This window comes from Loxodonta africana, chromosome 8 (genome assembly GCF_030014295.1).
Source record: "Loxodonta africana isolate mLoxAfr1 chromosome 8, mLoxAfr1.hap2, whole genome shotgun sequence".
Classification (NCBI taxonomy): domain Eukaryota; kingdom Metazoa; phylum Chordata; class Mammalia; order Proboscidea; family Elephantidae; genus Loxodonta; species Loxodonta africana.
In genome coordinates this window covers 28,351,200-28,373,530 of record NC_087349.1, presented here as the reverse complement: position 1 = coordinate 28,373,530, position 22,331 = coordinate 28,351,200, and the positions used below count along the sequence as shown (strand labels likewise).

General features: G+C 37.6%; 1 protein-coding gene across 1 annotated transcript in view; it reads left to right on the top strand.

Moving 5' to 3' along the window:
- CPED1 (cadherin like and PC-esterase domain containing 1) overlaps window positions 1-22,331 on the top strand; it is a 306,881-nt gene that overhangs the window by 118,721 nt on the left and 165,829 nt on the right. Inside the window, exon 6 of the mRNA XM_003407021.4 lies at window positions 1,166-1,334. Within this exon, the coding sequence (XP_003407069.1) occupies window positions 1,166-1,334 (169 nt within the window). The remainder of the gene's footprint in view (window positions 1-1,165; window positions 1,335-22,331) is intronic.

Genomic DNA, 22,331 nt, shown 5'->3' with positions numbered 1-22,331 from the left:
ATTTCATCTCTTAAATTGACCTTCAGTTATTTGGGATGAGGGGTATTAAGTAGAATTAGACTACAGGTAGTCCCCAGTTTACGACAGGGTTCTGTTCCAATGACTTCGTTGTAAGTTAAGTTCTGACATAAATCAAATATGTCTTTTTTTTTTTTAGTTTTCATTATTATTGCCTTTTATCAGTATTTTTATAAATCTGATCTTTGGACATCTGCAAGTGAATATCTGAGAACCATAACATCAGCAAATTATGCCCTGTGACATTGTATATAGTACGTATTACTAACCACACACACACAAAAAAAAAAAAAAAACCCACAAGATGTACCAAAAGAAAAACAACAGACGGTCCTAAGTGCAGTTTGTCGTAATTCCAATACATCGTAAATTGGGTACTACAATGGGGAAAGTATGTTGGCATATTCTCGGTGACCTGTACACTTTTAAGAAACTTACCATTAAGAACTAGAGCAAATGTAGGCGAGCGCAAAAAGAGGAAAATTTCAGGTGCTATACTCCTCTTCAAACTACAATTTATATCCCTTTTGCTGTGACAGTACTGTAAATCTGGGATCATGAGTAGCATGGCTAATGGAAATTCCCCCAAATCTTTAACCACTTAAAGTTTAAGAATTATTTACCTATCAAAAACCGTTTGATTAAATCTGCCAGAGTGGAGAACTCTTAGCAAATTGACCCCTTCTGTCTGTACCACCGGTACGCCCCCTGGTGGTGATGGTAATAAGCAGTAAAATGGTTTGAGGAAACCCACACACTGAAGGCTGGGGGCCCAACAACGGATAGAATGGTTGTACAAAACTTTTAGGCAATTCGCAAACTACATGCTTTTGTTGTTAGTTGCTCCAACTCATGGCAACCGCAGGTGTGTCAGAGTAGAATTGTGCACCGTAGGGTTTTCAGGAATGACCTTTCAGAAGCAGATCGCCAGGCCTGTCTTCTGAGGCACCTCTAGGTGGGTTTGAACCACCAACCTTTCGGCTAGTAGTTGAGTGTTAACCATTTACACCATGGAGACTCCATACAAATTACATAACCAAAACCCACTGCCGTTGAGTGGATTCCAACTCATAGCGACCCTATAGGACAAATTACATACTCGAGCACAAATTATGGAGCCTTAACTGTATTGTTTTTTCCTTTTTAGAAACCAAACAACAGTCATTGCTCCACATGAAACCATCTTTAGAGCTGAAGATCTATCTGGGATTCTTAAGGTGTATGTGTTGGTGACATCCTTAACCCCTTTGCGTGCATTCATTCATTCAACTGGCACAGTTTGGAATCTACCAAAGAAAAAACGCTTGACTGTCAAGGTAAAAGCTCACTCAGAACTTTCTTTCACACAAGGTACACTGGAGATGTAAAGTGAGGTGGGCTGCCTTTCTCCGACCTTTATGATTATTAATTCCCATTGAACAAAGATTGCATCTTTTTATTGCTGCAAGCAGAGACTTTCCAGGTTCAAAAGTGAGCTGGAAACAGCTTAATTCACTAGGGATCACAAAGCCTTCCTCTTTTTTCTCAACTCATCATTTTAGTTCAATTCTCCGACCCATTACAGAGGTACTTCTCAGCGGTGCTCTGTTTTTCTTGATTTTCCGTTTATTCAAGGAAAATATAGTCAGTGCAACAAATGAAAATTTAATTTTGAACTTACGCCTTTTGATTCATCCTTGGGAAGCGTAATGCCTCTGTCACTGCACCAGTCAATATGGAATGTTTGCTGAGTGAAAAATAAAGCTATCAAGTGTGCCTGATAAAGTAAGCCACGACACAAAGCCTGATGAGAAAGTTGTCAAGGAACAGCTGATTAATACCACTGAAAAGCTGAGTGTTAAAAGGTAACTCGGCTTACCTCAGCTGAAAACAATGTCTAATGACGTGTTTGATAAACTTAAAGGAATATTTTATTTTTGAGAAACAATTTTTAGATTAGATAAAAGGCAAAGGGAATAATTTGAAAGGATACAGAGGGGCCTTTTAATTTCAAGGGATCAAATAGTGACTCAACTTGTTTTTTTTTCCCGCATTTATCATAGATAACCTACATTTTAAGTTCTAGAAAATCTTCCAGTGTGGGAAAATTAAAAATGGTTCATTTAAATATTATTAATTATAAAACAGATCAGCTTGATACGAGCTGTAAGGATTATAATGCCCAGTGATATAGAGTCAAACTAGAGTTCACCTTTGATCCAGTTTTTGTTTTTGTCTTTGTTCTCATGTATTGAACCAATTCTCCCAACACCGCTGTCTAAAAACTCTCCATCATTTCTCATGAATCTGATGTCACTTTATTGTATAATTTCCTGTGTATATAAATGGAACCGCCTCTGAGCTCTCTATTCTGTTCCAGTTGGCCCACTTGTTTTTACTATTGTGGCAGTGTAAGTATGTCTTAAAACCTGGCAGGAAAACTTCCCTCTCTCCACTTTTTCTTTTTAAGGTTTTTTTTTTTTTTTAATGTAGACATTTATTTCCGCATAAACATTTTGGAATTTCAAGTATATTTTTTATATCTAACTGGAACTTCAAAATGTATTTACATTGAATTCATATTTTGACATTTGAAGAATCGTATATTCTTAATATTTATTCAATATTTTTATCCTTTATTAGACTTTAATATTTTTTCTCCAGAGGTATTACATATTCTAAAGCTAATTTTTAGATATATTTGTTGATATTATAAAGTGTACTTTTTTAAATACATAGTTTAGTTGGTTTTTATTAAAATAGAGAAATAATATTTTTTAAAGTTGATCTTGTATTTGGTAAACTTGTTCCATAATTGGACTACTGATACTGTTGGTTTTTTTAAATATATGATCATTTCATCTGCAAATAAAGCCATATTTAATGTCTTTCCTTTTACTCCTTATCCATCTTTCTTTCTTATTCTTTTTCCTTATTAATGTTGGCCAGAACCTATGTAAACATTAGCAATGATAGTGAAGGTTCTTTAATTACTCATAATCTTAAAGGGAACACAACTCCAGTTTCTCCATTAAGTATAATGTTTGCAAAGGGGTAACACTGGCTTTGATGGTTAAGGTTATATGTCAACTTGGTAGGGTGTGATTCTCAGTGGTTTGGCAGTTATGTAATGATGTAAATTGGCAGTTATGTAAAGATGTAATTTGGCAGTTTTGTAATGATGTAATTTGGTGATTATGTAACAATGTAGTCATCCTCCATTTTCTGATCTGATGTGGTCATCCTCCATTTTCGCATAACACTGATTTCACATAACAACCTGATCTTTAGAACCTAACCATGTCCATAGTGAGGAGAGGCTGTATAAAAATTTAGATTCAAAGTTCTTTTCATCAGGACTCTAAAAATATGACTTCATCGTCTTCTTGTACCCTGTCTTGTTGAGAAATCTGCTGTCAATCTGATTCTTGTTGTTCTAGAAGTAATCTGTTCTTTCTTCCAGAAGGTATGGGTATTACCTTGTTTCTCCTATTTGACCCACTATGAGCCCAATAAGCTGATGTCTTTTGTCATTAATTCTGAGAAATTAGAATAATTCTTATTTATTGTTTTTTGTTTTTACTCCCTTTTCTGGTTGTCCAGATTTTGGCCCTTCCATTTCTGTCTTCCGTATTATTTAGTTTTTCTTCTACATGTTCTGTCTCTATCTGTTTTCTGAAGAGATTCTATTTTTTGAGGCAGTTCTATGATCTGATCTTCCAAATCCTTCAGACCTTCTTCAACTGTATCTTTCCTGTATTTTGTATTTCAGTTTTTTTTCATATTTAATACTTCATAAATTACATGGTGTTGTAACTTACAAATTTTTATTTGCACCCTTTGATTTTTTAGTATATTTCTTCTTTGATCTTTTTACTGATTTCTTATTCATATTTCATTTTGCTATAATCTTCCACTGTTTTCTTAAGTATATTTATCATGCTTATTTTGAATTCCTAGCTCATCAGTTTTATTAGCATGATATATATTGTTCAGATTTTTGCCTTTCTTTTGAGGTAGGCGTCCTCTTCACATGGATCCTATTTCAGCCTTTTAGCTTAAGTTGTCCCGAGTGTACCATTTATTCCAGCTGGTAGAATATTTGGAGGGAAACCTCCTTGCAAGTAAATTTGAAGAGAGGGGAGAGGATGAGCCCAGGACAGAGATCCAGGCACTAATAGAACCACTTTTGGCCCTTTCTCTTTGCTGCCCTGAAGCAGGTGACTCCCCTGCTCATGTCCCCACCCCACCCCCGAATTCTTAGGTTTCAAGAACCCTGGGAGAAAGCACATCCCTCTGTTGTGATCCATCAAGTCCACAGCTTGAGAGACTGGGGAGGAGGGTCAGAGTGAATGCCCGTGCAACTAGTAATCCTACACAACCCCCCATCAACTCCCCAGATGGAGAGGTCATTACAGTGAGGTCATTACCCCAAGAAGTTCAACAACCTGAATCCATGGCCCTGATTTCTATAGAAAAGGAGCAGACAGTGATTATCCTAAGGTAACACACAGGGACAGATGATCCAGTAACCACATCTGTGGTAAAACCCATGTGAAATTGTTCACTACTGGTTAGTAAGTAAGCACGAGTAAGACTGTGCTTACCTTGCTTATTGGGTCTTCCGTCCCTGTCAGGGATTATAAATTTGAAAAGCGGCTTTGATTCTGTAGGAAGGTGCTGTGGGGTTGGGAGAGCGACAGATGATAGCCGTACCTAGAAGGAGAATCTTTGATGTGGTGGAAAAAAAAAAAAAAAACGTAAAATTGTTCACTACAGATGATCTGGTAAGCAAAGTAAACACCGTGTTTACAGTGCCTGTTGCATAATCCACCCCTGTGTGATAAGTAGAAGGAAAACTCAAATACTTCCCTCCAGTCTGTCCTCACAAAGCAGCCTCCAGCAACCCTCTCCCCAACCTCCAATCATCCCTGTCCCTTGCTACCACTTGCCAGACCAGTTAACACAGCTTTCAGAGTCCTTTTCACGTAGGTTTTTATTGTTGTTTGTTCTTTTGTTATCAAATCCATGCCTTGATCTCACTTCACCCATGCTACTTCACTGTCTTGACAGGCTCCTAGGAATTCCGAGGAATGTTTTAGAGTATTTTTTCTCTTTTTTTAATTCAAGAACTGCCCCCTCCCCCACACCTCAGTAAAAATGAAACGCTTTGGGGGACCTTTTTTATACACTTCCGGAAGGTAATTCATGAGAAAAGAAAATTCTTTCTGATTTGGCCCTCATACTTTATACACTATTTTACTTCATATTCATATTTGTGTCATGTCTTCTGGAAAGATGCAAGCTGCAGTTGTAACACAGGAAAATGTGCAATTCTTGTCATTTCATCCTCTCTTTGGGATTTGTCCTTTCAAGATCTTGCCCGATTATTCTGGACAATACTGTTACCTGCTCTCATAGGGAGGTGGTACACCTCCCTGAGTTAACGTGCAAGAGAGCGATTATTCCTGTACGAGGTCAAAGGTATACTTGATGATACAGATAGATTTCAGAAAACAAGGGGATATTTATTTACCCTTCAACTGAAGTACTTTAGTTAGAACAAACAGGTTAGACTCATCTGCTAAGTCACATCACCATCTTCAAAATACTGCTGTCTTCCTGATATTTTTAGATGTGAAAAAGTACATCTCAATGCTAATGAGGAGGACAGGACCAAATTCTCAATGCTAATGTGGAGGACAGGACCAAAACTCACTTTAAAGACTAGACACGCTATCTCAGAGTTTCATTAAACACAGTTCTTAAATTCCACAGAACATAATTTGTGTGTCTGTGCGCGCATGTGTGTGCACTGAGTCCTGAATTCAGAGGCTAAATTACTTAGTTAAATCCCTAGTGATTTATGCACGGTGCAGTGAAGCAAGCCCACTAAACAGGTTATCAGTGGCCATTTATAGAACATTCTGGCAGCTAAAGGAGGTATGAAAGCAATAACAGATATAACTATGAGCTCATTTATTTCCAATTAAATCTGCTGCTGAGATACTTTATTTGCTAAAGCTTTGGAGGCAGTTGAAAAATACGAAGAAATGCAAATTTGAGAAATAATGGAAAACAGAAGCTTGGTAAACTAAATTTTTCTAAAACCTCCTTCTACAGAATGAAAATATTTTAAAACTTAAGTGTTAGATGTCTCCAAAGGATGTTTACATTTAATGAAGGGGGGCGGATGAAAAAAAGAAAATGAATTGCAAATCCAATATTTGCTTACCATATTCTTTGATTCTAAAACAATACCAATTTTGCTGCTGTTAAAGCAATATCATTTTCTTAGTAAGTATAATAAATACAATTTTAAACAACGTTTATTAAAAAATTTCTACCTCTAAAAACTCACAATTTAATTTTAATACACTCCAGTTAGACATAGCCCTGGTGGCACAGTGGTTAAGCACTTGGTTGCGAACTGAAAGGCCGGCAGTTTGAGCTCATCAGCCACTCCATGGGAGAAAGATGTAGCAATCTGTTTCCGTAAAGACTATAGAGCTGGAAACCCTATGGGGCAGTCCCTATGAGTCCAAATCAGCTGGACAGCAATGGGTTTGGGTGGTATACCTATGAATTCCAGAGCAGCCTCACCCACCACCATTCTAACTGTAACTCTCAGCTGGATAGGTCCATAGCTGTCTTCTACACAGGTCATACAGAAAAACTGCAAGAAAAGTCATAAATTTAAATTTTGTTCTTAGAGTTTTAAAAAAACCCATAAGTTATCCCTTTATCCTGTGTAAATCATAAAATAAGAAGTCATCCAAGAGAGAGGAAACTCTCCTATCTGTGACTTCTTTATGATGCCTGGAGATTCTTTATACCAGTGACCACAGCTGACTGCTTTGATGAAAATGTAGTGCTGGAGTGATTTGTGACTTCTGGCAGGAAAGCTTGTCAAAAAGCCTTATTTTTTTCCAGCCAAGACATAACCTAAACTTGTTCATTGCTAGATCAGCCACTCATATTTGAAGCTATTCAGTTTTTTTATTGATATTCAGTAATAAAAAGTTACATATAGATGTCCTTTACATGTAGTCAGCTCTCAATAAATGTCTCTTGGATGGAATTGAATCAAAGGCCATTTTAAAAATTCAACTTTGTGTATGAAGTGCCTCACTCTGTTTTATCTTTCACTGCTCCAAATCAGCCACTCTATTTTTTAATGATCTTTCAGTGGCTTTCCAGAAAATGCAACAGACAGAGGTCATAATCAGCATTTCTGGGCAAAGTCTTTGATAGAAAGTCAGGATCTGTGAGAACCCTCTCCAGTGGAAACCCAAGTTAAAGCGAGCTCCTGCCCACTCTGAGTCTTTCAATCACCAGCAATCCCCTAGCGCTGCAGTGGCCTTCAGGGGCCCGCTCCATCTCCAAGACCAAGTTCCCTTTCATGGATGCGACCAGCAAATGTGCGGAGAGGAGGGAGCAGGATGCACAAAGAGGAGAAGTGTTATTTACAAGGTCCCTTTGTAAAGGCCGCATATATCTTTTACTCAGTTTTGGGAACAGGGCATAGTTGCAGAGATGAAGTTAGCCTCATTTGTCATCAGTATTTACGCAGTGCCTTGGTTAATATCAAGGGAGATAGCTCCTATCTTCTCAGGGTAAAAATGAGTAATGTCTTTGGAAGTAGGTAGAAAGCAGCAGTATGGTTTTTCAACCTTAGTAAGAGTTCCTCTCCTGATCTTCATTTCACATCAAAAACTGCACGCTGCGGAACAGACCTTGGAAAAGATTTTTTCACTCAGCGTCTGGCCCTTTGGTAGGCCTGGGAGATTTATGTCAGCTATAGAAAGGATGTGAATAAAAGGCTGCTCCTCAGAGTTTGTAAAAAGAGTTGATGTATTACTTAACCTACTCTTGCTTGGATTAAACTGAGAAAATGCTCCATTTTAAAGTATGATTTTTATTTAAATAGAAATTGAAGATAACCAGCATACAATCAGGTATATAAACATGTGACTAAAGCTGACTTTCAATAAAAACTTAAATAATTATTGCCAAATAACTCTTTCCTAATCAACCCACTTTGGTGTTAAATGTTATTTCAAATAAACATTTGTTCCAGGAAAGACATGATTGTTTTGTAACTCTACATAATTCTAAAGACGTTTTATTATTTTGCATTGATACTGTTGATGGCAACTTTGTCTTTTTTTTTTAATTTCACTCATTCATTCATTTCACTCATTCATTCCCAACTGTGTTCCTTAAAAGATTTATCAGGTAATTTTGTACATTCATTAATGCTTAAGACTACACTCAGATTATTATCCTAAATGGGAAGTAAATTATTCATTGATCATCGTCATGCTTATTTCATCAAAAATAATAATTTAAACATGTGACTGTAAACTTCAGACCATGTGTCTGTATGTCCAGAGCCTCCCCAAGTGCCTGACACATGGAAAACACTTCAAAAAAAAAAAAAAAAAAAGTTTATCAAAGAATAATTATCTATCATCATGTTTATTAAATGTACTTTACTAATAGAAACTTGGAGCACTGGTGGCACAGGGGTTAAGCGCTCAGGCTGCTAACCAAAAGGTCAGCAGTTCAAATCCACCAACTGCTCCTTGGAAATCCTATGGGGCAGTTCTACTCAGTCCTATAGGGTTGCTGAGTCGCAATCGACTTGACCTCAACTGGTTTAATAGAAACTTACTTAAAACTGTCATTTTGGGAAAATATGACCTGAGAGTAGGTTCTGCAAGAAAAGATCAAGTATGATAAATTTACTTATACACTCTTTGTTAATTTAAACACATCTTTTCTGAACTTATAATGAACTGATAAATCTACACCAATAATATTACCTGAAATGTATGCTTTATTTATGGAATCCCAGTGTGAGGCAAATGGTTAACACTCTCCGCCAGCAAGTGAAAGGCTGGCGATTTGAGTTCACCCAGAGTCGCATTTAAAAAAAGTCCTGGCAATCTACTTCCAAAAAATCGGCCGTTGAAAACCCTTAGAGCATAGTTCTGCTCTGACGCACATGGGGTCACCATGAGTCGGTGTCAGCTCTACAGCAACTAGTTGGTTGACAGATTTATATATATGTATATATATATATATATATACAACTTGTAAAGTATATTATAGTGACAAGGTAAAAGTGAAATTTAATGAATTAATTGGCTAATTACTATTTCATTTGGAGCCCTGGTGGCAGAGTGTGTTCAAATTCACCAGTCACTCCTTGGAAACCCTGTGGGGCAGTTTTTCTCTGTCCTATAGGGTTGTTATGAGTCCGAATTGGCTCAACAGTAATAGGGTACGGGTATTTCCTTCAATACTAGAAAACAACAAATGGGTAAGTGTTTTTATATATGTAGAAAAATGGAGGTTAGCTAGTATTCTGGGATTTCAGTGTGAAATCAGGTGAGGTAAGTGAATTCCTTCAGGATGCTTGAAAGGTGGAAATGGAAATTCCTCATGGTATTTTGAATGTTCAACTCAAAACCAAACCCATTCCTGTCAAGCTGATTCTGATTCATAGCCACCCTATAAAAAAAAACAAACCCAGTGCCATCGAGTCGATTCCAACTCATAGCGACCCTGTAGGACAGAGTAGAACTGCCCCACAGAGTTTCCAAGGAGCGCCTGGGGGATTCAAACTGCCGACCCTTTGGTTAGCAGCTGTAGCACTTAACCACTACACCATCAGGGTTTCCTATAGGACAGAGTATATCTGCCCCGTGGGGTTTCCATGGCTGTAAATTTTTATGGAAGCAGACTGCCACATCTTTCTCCCATGGAATGGCTGATATGTTCAAACCACTGACCTTTCAGTTAGCAGCCAAGCACTTAACCACTGGACCACCAGGCCTTAGGATCTGTATTTCCTCATTCATTTTCTCCTCCCCCTCACTTACCTTGTTCAAGTCCTGCTTCTTCTGGAGCCATCTAGCAGATGTGTGTATAGGGATGAGGAAGGAAGGCACCCATTGAGGTCTTGAAAAGATCAAGTGTTGTTTCTCAAACTGAAGCCCAGAAGTCAACGGCCTATGGATTCATAGAAGCTCTTATAAATTAAACTGTACAGACTCTTCCTCTTTCTGCCTTGGCCCAGCAGAAGAGTACTGCTCTGATTTTCTTTTTTTTACAGACTTAATTGAGCACAGGTTTGTAAAAATAAACAAGTGTTTAAGAATGGACAAGAAGCATGAAAAAAGAGGATTAGTGTAAGCAATGTTCTAAGCACTGTAAGCATCTGAATGACACCATCTTAATTTTGGAGCCTCTTATTATTTCTTTAATAGATGATCTAGCTAAGCCAGAAAGATGTTCAAAGACAGAGCAGCTACAGTACCTTCCTTCACTAAAAAAAAAAAAAAAAAAAATTTTTGAGAGACGAATCCTTGGGTAAGACTTCTTGTAATCTGCCCCAATTTTTTCATTTCTGTTCAAGCAACTAAAGAGTTAATGAATTCAATTTTATAAATCTTGATCTCTGGACTTTGACAACAAGGTTCAAGTGAGCTTTCCATCATGGCAGCTTCCTGTGGTAATGTTAAATATCTTCTGAGGACAGAAAAATGCATTGCAAGAAAAATCAGATAAAGTCAGCACAGAATCAAGAGAACAAAACCCAAAAAGAATAATATACCCGCCTAAATACATATGAAATCCTTCAAGAAGATGTTATGTTTATTCTTGATTTAAAAAAGATACAAAACCAAAACCACCTTCAATGCCTGACATAGTGCCTAGTGCTTTGCAGACAGAGGGGAGAAAAATGATTTGAAATAGAAACTCAGCTCATCAAATTGTTGAAAAGAGTAATCAGTAATAAAAATAAGCCCTTTACAAAGTGTTGTGTGAAAGCAAAGGAATACCAGTGAAGACAATGGAAGTAAGTGTGTGTCTTCAAAATTTAATTACTTTAAAGCTTCAGTTTATTACACAACATAAACCTGGTGAGAAAAATAGGTGGTATTTACATTTTTTACTTTGGTTATAGAAACAAAATAATTTCCACCAGTACATTTTGAAGCCTTTTGCCATCAAGTTGATTCCAACTCATAGCGACCCTATAGGACAGAGTAGAACTGCCCCATAGAGTTTTCAAGGAGCAGCTGGTGGATTTGAACTGCTGACCTTTTGGTTAGCAGCCATAGCACTTAGCCACTACGCTTACATTTTGAAGCTTATTAGATGTTTGTCATTTCTAACATTTCTGTTAGCAATTTCCTTTATTCTTGATCTCAACAGCTGTGACAAATTCCAGGTATGAAATATCTCCAGGTGTGCCAGCTAGGTACAACTGATTTGTCTGCTAAAAGAAGACAGACTTTAGCTCCCTTCAGGACATCTGACTTAAATTTGTCTTATGTGATTTATGTATTGTAAGTTTAAAATGAAATACAGCATTTTTCTCCCCATATATTAGAATTCGGTTTCAAATTTGGAAGAAACCAGAATCTTTTTTCACTGAAGAAACGTAGTTATGAGATAAAGCAAAAAAATTACTATATTGTCCCCAAGTGGTCATTTTTAGGTATTGCACTTCTAGCCTGAGACCTACAACAGTGAAAGGAAAAAAGGTGAAAATGCTTAGATAGCAAAGCGTTGACCTTTCTCTTTCATTGAATTGTACATATTTACTTAAAAATGTAATGTAGCAATCCGTGCTTGTGGTAGAAAGGTTATATTGCTAAGAAGATATTTGAATGATGATAATTCCCCAGGGCCGTTTAATTGCCTAGGCTACACAATTATTTTGGACTGATTTCAGCATTTGTCGGTCATAGGATAATGTTTTTCCAATTACAGGATTTCTGTGATACATTGATCATTTTATTACCGTAATTTTAGCATTGAAATTTTAGAATCACTATCTAAGAATACATTTCTCTTATTCGTATATCTTTTTTGTGTACACTTTACAGTTGATTTCAGTTTGAGCCCCAAATCTTCCCTTAACCTAAGTTCCTTTGAATTATGTAAATGACCTAGCATTTTGGCATGGAACTGAAAATTTGCCCTTCATGTCTCTGCGTGCTGCCAAGCCAGGCCAAGATTGATTCTTTCCCTGAATTCTGCACACACACAGAGTGCTGTGTTCGATACCTACTGCAGTGTAAATTTGATACCTACTGCCTTTGTAAGTTATATCTCTACGGGGCATCTGCTGATCAGGCAGTCATTCTCTGACTTCCTCAGTGACGAATACTGAGATTCCCCATCCACCTCACTCAATCTTCTTTGTCTCCTAGAAACTTGTATCTCACCTCCACCCACAATCCTATGACCAAAACAAAACAAAAAAAAAAACCAAACCCAGTGCCATTGAGTCAATTCTGACTCATAGCGACCCTATAGGACAGAGTAGAACTACCCCATAGAGTTTCCAAGGAGTGCCTGGTGGATTCGAACTGCTGACCCTTTGGTTAGCAGCCATAGCACTTAACCACTACGCCACCAGGGTTTCCCAATCCTATGACACCAGTTGTTAAAAGCTCTATGAAGCAGATCTTAACAATTTGAAATGAGAGAGAAAACTCTTGATATCCCTGTGTTTATATGCACCCATAATCCAAGAAGCTGGACTGCGTGAAGAAGAATGCAACATCAGGGTTGGAGGAAGACTCCTTAAAAAACTGTGATATGCAGATGACACAAGCTTGCTTGCTGAAAATGAAGATGACTTGAAGCACTTACTGATGAAGATAAAAGACCAAAGTCTTTAGTATATGCAGCCTGTATATACAGTATGAATTACACCTGAACATATAGAATACAAAAGTCCTCACAACTGGACCACTAAACAACACCATGATAAATGGAGAAAAAAATCATAGTTGGCAAGGATTTCATTCTACTTGGATCAACAATCAACCTCAATGGAAGCAGCAGTCAGGATACCAAGTGACATATGACATTGGGCAAATCTGCTGAAAAAGGCCTATTCAAAGTTCTAAAAAGCAATAATGCTACTGATAACTAAGGTGCACTTGACCCAAGCCATGATCTTTTCAATCGCTTCATATGCATACAAAAGCTTGACAATGAAAAAAGAAAAGAGGAGAAAAATTGATGCATTTGAATTGTGTTGGCGAAGAATATTGAATATGCCATGGACTGCAAGAACAAAGAGATCAATCTTAGAAGAAATACAGCTGAAATGCTCCCTAGAAGTGAGGACGGTGAGACTTCATCTTGCATACTGTGGACACATCATCAGAAAACACCAACCACTGGAAAAAGACATCCTGTTTGGTAAAGTCTGACTCAGATCTGACTTGCCAGCAACTATCAACAACAACATATGCATTGTGTCTCTCCCTTTAAACCAGCTTTCCCATACCTGGTGTCCAGTCTTCCAGGAGCTGATAGTTCCAGGTACCACAACCTCCTCTACCTATTAAAAGAAAAAAGAAAACTACTCTAAACCGATGCTTTGGATTGTACTAATTCCAGATATATTTGAAAAGTGTGAGAATTTGTCCTATGTGCTTGATTAGCCATATCTACATGAAGAATTGTTAGAAAATATGGCCTTGGTAACAGAAACCATGCCTAATAACACAAGATAGAATTTTGCAAGACCAATGACCTATTCACTGGAAATACATTTTTTCAACAACATAAATGGCTACTATGCATATGGACCTTGCTGGATGGAATACCAAAAAACCAAAACCAAACCTAGTGCTGTCAAGTCAATTACCGACTCATAGCAACCCCATAGGATGGAGTAGAACTGCCCCCATAGAGTTTCCAAGGAGCGCCTGGTGGATTCAAACTGCCAACCTTTTGGTTAGCTGCTGTAGCTCTTAACCACTATGCCACCAGGGTTTCCAGATGGAATACACAGGAATCAAATTAGCTACATCTGTGGAAAGAAACGATGAAGAAACTCAATGTCATCCATCAGAACAAGGCCAGGAGCCAACTACAGAACACAACATCAATTGTCATATGTGAGTTCAAGTTAAAGCTGAAGAAAATTAAAACAAGTCCACGAGAGCCAAAGTACGGCTTTCAGTATATCCCACCTGAATTGAGAGACCATGTCAAGTTTGATGAATTGCACACTAATGACTGAAGACCAGATGAGTTGGGTAATGACATCAAGGATATCATACATGAAGAAAGCAAAAGGTCTTTTAAAAAGACAGGAAAGAAAGAAAAGCCAAAATGGATGTCAGAAGAGACTCTGAAACTTGTTCTTGAATGCTGGGTAGCTAAAGTGAATGGAAGAAACAATAATGTAAAATAGCTGAACAGGAGATTTCAAAGGGCAGCTCGAGAAGAGAAAGTGAAATATTATCATGAAATATGAAAAGACCTGGAGTTTGAAAACCAAAAGGGAAGAACATGCTTGGCATTTCTCAAGCTGAAAGAACTAAAGAAAAAAGTTAAGCCTTGAATTGCAGTATTGAAGGATTCTATGGGTAAAAAAAAAAAAATTTTTTTTTTACGGGCAAAAACTTGAATGATGCAGGAAGCATCAAAAAAAGATGGAAAAAATACAGAGTCACTGTACCAAAAAGAATTGGTTGATGTTCAATCATTTCAGGAGGTAGCGTATGAAAAGGAACTGATGGTACTGAAGGAAGAGGCCCAAGCTACACCGAAAGCATTGGCCAATAAAAAAAAGCTCGAGGAATTGACAGTATACCAATTGAGATGTTTCACCAAACAGATGCAACACTGAAAGCTCTCACTTGTCTTCCCCAAGAAATTTGGAACCAGCTACCTGGCCAACTGACTGAAAGAGATCCATATTTGTGCCCGTTCCAAAGAATGGGGATCCAACAGAATGCTGAAATTATCAAACAATATCATTAATATCAGACACAAGTAAAATTTTGATAATTCAAAAAAGATTGCAACAGTGCATCAACAGAGAACTGCCAGAAATTCAAGCCTGATTCAGAAGAGGATGCAGAACGAGGGATATCCTTGCTGATGTTGGATGTTTTATTGACTAAGCAAAGATATTTTGACTGTGTGGATCATAACAAATTATGGATAACATTTCAAAGAATTGGAAGAATGGGAAATCCAGAAAATTTAATTGTGTTCATTCGGAACCTGTACATAGATCAAGAGGCAGTGGTTTGAACAGAATACGGGGATACTGCATGGTATAAAATCAGAAAAGGCGTGCATCAGGGTTGTATTCTTTCACCATACTTATTCAGCCTGAGCAAATAATCTGAGAAGCTGGACTATATGAAGAAGATCGCACCATCGGGATTAGAGGAAGACTCATTAACGATCTGTAATATGCATATGACACAACCTTGCTTGCTGAAAGTGAAGAGTGCTTGAAGCACTTACTGATGAAGATCAAAGACCACAGCCTTCAGTACAGACTATACCTTAACATAAAACAAAATTCCTCACAACTGGACTGATAAGCAACATCATGATAAACAGAAAATATTGAGATTGTTAAGGATTTCATTTTACTTGGATCCACAATCAATGCTCATGGAAACAGTAGTCCAGAAATCAAGTGACGTGTTGCATTGGGCAAATCTGCTGCAAACGACCTCTTTAAGGTGTTAAAAGTCAAAGATGTCACTTTGAGGAGTAAGGTGGTCCTGACCCAAGCCATGGACAATGAATAAGGAAGATGTAAGAATTGATAGATTTGAATTACGGTGTTGGTGAAGAATATTGAATATGCTATAGCCTGCCAGAAGAATAAACAAATATGTCTTGGAAGAAGTACAGCCAGAATGCTCCTTAGAAAGGAGGATGATAAGACTTCATCTCACATACTTTGGACATGTTATCAGGAGGGATCTGTACCTGGAGAAGGACATCATGCTTGGTAAAATAGAGTGTTAGCAAAAAAGAAGACCCTCAACGAGATAGATTGACAGTGGCTGCAACAACGGGCTCAAACATAGCAAGGATTGTGAGGATGGCACAGAACTGAGCAGTGTTTCTTTCTGTTATACGTATAGTCACTATGAGTTGAAACCAACTAGACAGTACCTAACAACAACATGAAGAATAGGTATTCAAATCACAGAAAGTGAAATCATTACCCTAAACTCAGAAGTCACCAATGAAAAGCATTATACTAAGGGAATATATTTCATTTTCATGCTTTTATGGAATTACTGTTAAAGTGAAAATAAATGTGATTTAAAAATATGAATAGCATAATGACGCCATCCTTTCAGGCTGAGTAATAAATATCTGATTGCATCTTTACTCTAAAGGAGAGAGAAATAAATGACGAGTGCTGGACCTATAGTACTGGATCTATAGGCCAGGAAAGAAAAATCTCCAGGCCCTGACCTGTTGTAGGGGCCTGGGAATGCATGTGCAGTAGGAAAATCCTTGAACCAACTGTGTGACTTTAGGCAAGTCTCTTAACCTCTCTGAACCAGCTTTTATATCTGTAAAACAGGAATAATTTTCCTGTAGAAAAGTGAATTCTTTCAGTCCTTCTATAATTATTTACTTCTTGCTGTTGTTAGGTGCCATTGAGTTGGTTCTGATTCATAGTGACCCTATGTACCGCAGAACGAAACACTGACCGGTCCTGCGCCATGCTCACAAACTTTGTTATGCTTAAACCCATTGTTGTAGCCACTGTGTCAATCCATCTTGTTGAGGGTCTTCTGTTTTTCAAAGACCCTCTACTTTACCAAGCGTGATATCCTTCTCCAGGGACTGATCATTCCTGATAACATGTCCAAAGTGTGTGAGACATAGTCTCATCATCTTTGCTTCTAAGGCAAAGGAATATACATTACATTTATGATTTTAAAATTAAAATAAAGTGTTTAAGGATTGCATTCATCACCTTTGGATTTCTCATTTAAGAATCACTGCCAGTTTGGAGCACAAAAGATAAAAGGGTTTCTACTGTTTAGTATGCTGCCTTCTTCTGTAAATACTGGGGACTTTTGTCCTTTATGAGCAGGGGAATGACATGATTGGAGCTGTGCTTCATAAAGATGACACTGATAGTAATGGAAGAGAAAGTGGTTGGGATGGGGAAAGTTTGTAGTTAAACCACAATTAGAAGACATTAATTTGGGGTGTATACAAGGAGCCCCAGTGGTGCAATGATTAAGCCCTGGGTTGCTAACTGAATGGTTGGTGATCTAAACCCACCAACAGCTCCTTGGGAGAAAAGATTGGCGATCTGCTCCTGTAAAGATTACAGTGTAGGAAACCCTATGGGGCCATTCAACTCTGTCATATAGGGTCACAATGAGTTGGAATCAACTTGATGGCACATAACAACAATAGCGTCATATTTGACTAGAGCATTGAATCATGAACTTTTGAATTATGCATAATAATCAAATGGTCATTTAACAAGTCCTCTGGAAAAGAAGGAAACCCTGGTGACGTAGTGGTTAAGAGCTACGGCTGCTAACCAACAGGTCAGCAGTTCAAATCCACCAGGTGCTCCTTGGAAACCCCATGGGGCAGTTCTACTCTGTCCTATAGGGTCGCTATGAGTCGGAATTGACTTAATGGCAATGGGTTTTTTTGGTTATGGAAAAGAAGGAAACCCTGGTAGCATAGTGGTTAAGTGCTACGCCTGCTAACCAAGAGGTCGGCAGTTCAAATCCGCCAGGTGCTCCTGGGAAACTCTATGGTGCAGTTCTACTCTGTCCTATAGGGTTGCTATGAGTCAGAATCAACTCAACGGCAGTTGGGTTTTTTAAGTAAAAGAATGAATTTTGTTTGAACATTTAGAAGGGAGAGCTATAAGATAACTGATAAATGAGGGGTGTAAGAAAATAGCAGAGAGTTACAGCAGATATCCTATGGACTTATCAGACTTTAAAGCTACAGCCACTCATAAGTTAGGACAAATTGCTCTATCATTGTCTTTATTGTTCAACCAGAACCCATTATTTTTATAATGAATACATTTCCTTTTCTTTTGACCCTGAAACTTAATAAGGCCTAAAATAGATAAAAAGGAAAAAAAAATTTTTTTAAATAGATACCCTGTATAAAATATCCAGAATATAAATTGAAAATACTTTCCTTTTTTACTTTGTTGCTCATTTGAGAGTATTTATAGATAGATAGGGTTGCTAACAGTCGGAACCAACTCGACGGCGCTGGCTTTGGTTTGGTTTGGTATAGACAGATGAAGTAGGTATCTTTCTCCCAATTTGCAAAAGCTTTGTGCTGCCTGTTACAAATATCACCTTTCAGAAATATTACCAGATTTGATGTCATTCTTCTACTCATGACAGTTAAAGTCTGTGAAGTTTCCCAAATGAGCTGTCAGGCTTTATTTCATTGGAAGCTTAACGAGAGCCTGTGTTTTAACTTTAATGGAAATCGCCATGACCTGCGCCAACAGTGGCATTCATATAAAGAAAATGAGTTGGCATACACATACCGAACCCAATGAGAAAATCTTTACAACTTAAGCTTTTGCTCTTTACCATTAAAACTCTATTCCTTTATATCCCACTGAGAAGATTCCAGAAGGGGCAATAAAGATAACCTACCAGTTCTCTGAGAAGGGTGAATATAATGCAGCAAGGTTCCACCATTCAAAGCAAATAATTAAATTTTTATGCTATTCATAGCCTTTTGTATCATTGTACCCTGCTTCTGGTCAATTCTTTTTTTTTTTTTTTTTTTACCCGTGAAACTGATTAAATCACACGGAGCCTGTATTCTCCAAGTTTAATGTAAGCTTTAAAGCTTGGGTTTATTAAGGAGTACAGATGAATAAAATCATTCATGTCACTGGAAGCATGAAACTTATTTAAATAAGTGGAGTTTTTGATTTAATTCCAGGGAATGAGTAAAAAGTATCCTAATTTAGGTTCAGCCAATTAATTCACTTTTTCCGTGGTTTATCCTAAAGCAAGCCAATTTTTAACAAGCTAAAACAAATGATGAGGATATTTATATCCTTAAATCATTTGATTTAACATGAAATTTGTTCTTGATCCAGGCAATTTGACTTAAGTTACGAAGAAAAATTCTTCATTTTTCCAAAAGGTAATTAATTAGGCTACATAAATACTCGAGTTGTTGAATTCATATTTTAGATGTGTGGGAGTAAGGGCATGCACTTAAGAATTATGACAGTTTCAAACACATTTTCCATGAAAGTAAAAAGGTAGATGATTTATTTCTCTCTATTTCAGTCTATCCACATTCCTAAATCTAGTACAATCAAAGGCACAAGGACAGAAATAGTGCTAGGGCTTTGTAGCCAAACAGGCTGGGTTTAATACCCATCTTGGTAACCTCCAGGTTAGGTAACCTTAGTTACTTGCATTCTTAAAGCCTCAGTTTCTTAATCTGTAAAATGGGGATAATGACTACCAACTTCACAACACTGTTGTAAGTATAGACAATACAGCTCATCTACAATGCACAATGCCTGCCTCATGGCATCAGCTTGGCAAAGTTAGTGATTGTTATTACATATGACATGGAATTATATTCAAATACCACATGGGCACAAAGCAGAAAAATGCATCAGTACTTAGGTTTTTAATTTGGTTGTTTTTTGGGGGTTCCCCCCCATAAATCTTTTTTTCCTTCTATTTTTTAAATATCTGATTTTTTTTTCTAAATCACGTCCCTTAAAAACACAAAGGAAATTTTATGAGGTAAGGAAATTTTACAGGGTCCTGAATGCTCACAGCACTTCATCTCCTGCTGTAGCCATGGCAAATGGGTTCCTCTGGGCCAGCCACATCCAGAGCTGTGATCCAGGAGCTGGGGCCACGTGCCTCTGGGGATTCGTGAAGGCTCTCCAAGTGGCTCAGGGACACATGAAGAGTTTCAAGAGAATAATATCCAGAACCTAAGCTTTCATATGTCTGTTGTTGTTGTTGTTGTTAGCTGCTGCCAAATCCCTCCCAACTCATGGCAACCCCACGCACAACAGAAGGAAATACTGCCCAGCCCATCCCCCTGGTTAGGGATCAGACTGCTGCGATCCTTAAGGTTTTCACATGGCATTCAAAAGCTCCTCACTGAGCCTTTCTTCCTAGTCCATCTTAGTCTGGAAATGCTGCTGAAACCTATTCAGCATGATAGCCACATATAAGCCTCCACTTACAGACAGGTGGTGGCTATGCATGAGGTGCGTCAGCCAGGAACAGACCTGGGGTCTCCTACGTGGAGGGCTAGAGTTGTACCTCTGAATCACCACTGCCCTTCATATGCCTGCTTTCTTAAAACTGATCTCCCTGAGAAAGCACCTTACAGTAGTTTCTTCTTTCCCCATCCCTTTCATAGACGTGCTTCTGCTTTTCAAAAATCTATTTCTCACTTACCCCTAATGTTATGACGATGATAGCTCCAGGGTAAAAACATTTCAGGATGGCAAAAAGAAAAAAAGAGAGACAAATTTAAATACGTTTGCTAATTACTGAGTAAATCCTTCGCAACTCGGGTCCTTTTTGTTCTTTTTTTTTTTTTTAACAAAATTGAGTATTTCGTGATAAACTGCAAGGTGATTTTTTTTTTTCATATAACTTGGAAGGAGTTCAAGGAATCGAGTCACGTTACTATGACAAAACTCTTCCATCCGCATCAATGTACCTATGTGAACAGGTTTTCTCAGAACTTACATTAAAAATAATATTAATTCGGATTCTGACCTCTTCTCGTTCTAGCGACAAGTAATATCCTCTCAATGAATATGTGAGCCATAACCATCACAGAGGTGCATTTCTGATACAGTTTTACGTGTCTGTTTAAAATTTATTTAATGAGATTTATAATATATTTGTGTTGTTCTGACCAATTGTGCACTACCAATAATTTTAATGATAGCTCTCTCTGGGAGGACTTTTTTTAAAACAGAGCATTATGGTCATTGATTTTTTTTTTTAATTAATTTTATAAGTTTATTGAGAATTTATAAGATACAGTTTTGAGAATTATGAGGCAATCAAAAAGAGACTTTCAGATATATCACATCAGGATAAAATTCTCTGGTATTTTGATTACAACCGATCCGTTTTAAAGAGTACTCCAAGAGAGAGCCTGGTTAAGCATTCCACCTCCTGAATCAGAATCTGAGAGAGAGAGAGGGATCCTTGCTGAGCCTGCCAAAGACGGAATAATGATATCAATTAAGAACAATAGGACTAAATTCTGTCTGTATTTAAAATAGGTAGATGTGCATGTATCCCTGTTCCCCCTTTAATTTGGACAAAGAAGATAGTATCTTGGATTTCATATATTTAATTGAATGCTCGTATGAGATATTTCCTTGTAACCTAAAATTCTCATCCCCTAGACTTTGCATTATATCCTTAATTTGACCTCTCTTCGGGATCATTTCTCTCAGCAGTCAAGCATGCTGGTGTGATATTTCCCATCCTAAACAAATGAAGAAAAAGTTCAAGGGTAAAAGGGTGCTTAAGGATAAAAGAGAGACTCAGAGAAGATGGAGTGGAGATAGGGAATGTTTCAACTGCCAGAAACAAGGGAGGATTTTTATTTTGTTTTTTTATGAAATTTCTAACCATTAAAGAAGTGTCTGCTTGGACTTCGGTGATACAAAATGAGCAAGCCGTCAAACGTGGTTACTGGTGAGAATGTGGCTGTGAACAGTGCAAGTGATTTTAAGTATCAATATTCTTCTTGAATCTCAGAAGATGAAAATTTCTCTCTCAAACAATAACATTTAGAGAAATTCTAATAAACTGTAGTAAGGCACAATGATATTAAATACTACCCGAAGTTCAAAATATTGAAATGTGGGTATTCTGCGGCAGTTTTCCAGTTGGTCAAGAACTTTACTTAAAAAAAAGAAAAAGAAAACCACTAGTATTGGTTAATCTTTCATCCTTTGTTCTAACTCTTAGATTAATTTTTCTTATCTCAAAAATCCTCTCGAACAGCTGTAAGCTTCCATTTTTCAAAGGTTTTATTACAAGTCACCAGAAAAACGAATATCCTTCCTTTCTCTCTCATGAGCTGGAAGCAAGAGATAAACATGCTGTCCTAAAAAGGGAAACTATGTTATCCATAAGCTACATAAAGCTATTTCTCTTATCAGTGGTTTTTCTCTGTATTTTCTGTAACATCATAAAAAAAACAGCAGTTGCTACCAGGTCGATTCCAACTCATGGTGACTTCATGTGTGTCAGAATAGAACTGCACACCAGAGGGTTTTCAGTGGCTTATTTTGGGGAAGTACACTGCTAGGCCTTTCTTTCTAGGCTCCTCTGGGTAGATTTGAACCTCCAACCTTTCAGTTAGCAGCTGAGCGCATTAACTATTCGTGCCATCTAGGGCTCCTCTGTAATGTCATACTTTGGTTTATTTATTCAACAGTATTTATTGAGTACCTACAGTGTATTAAACCCCCCAAAACCAAACCCACTGCC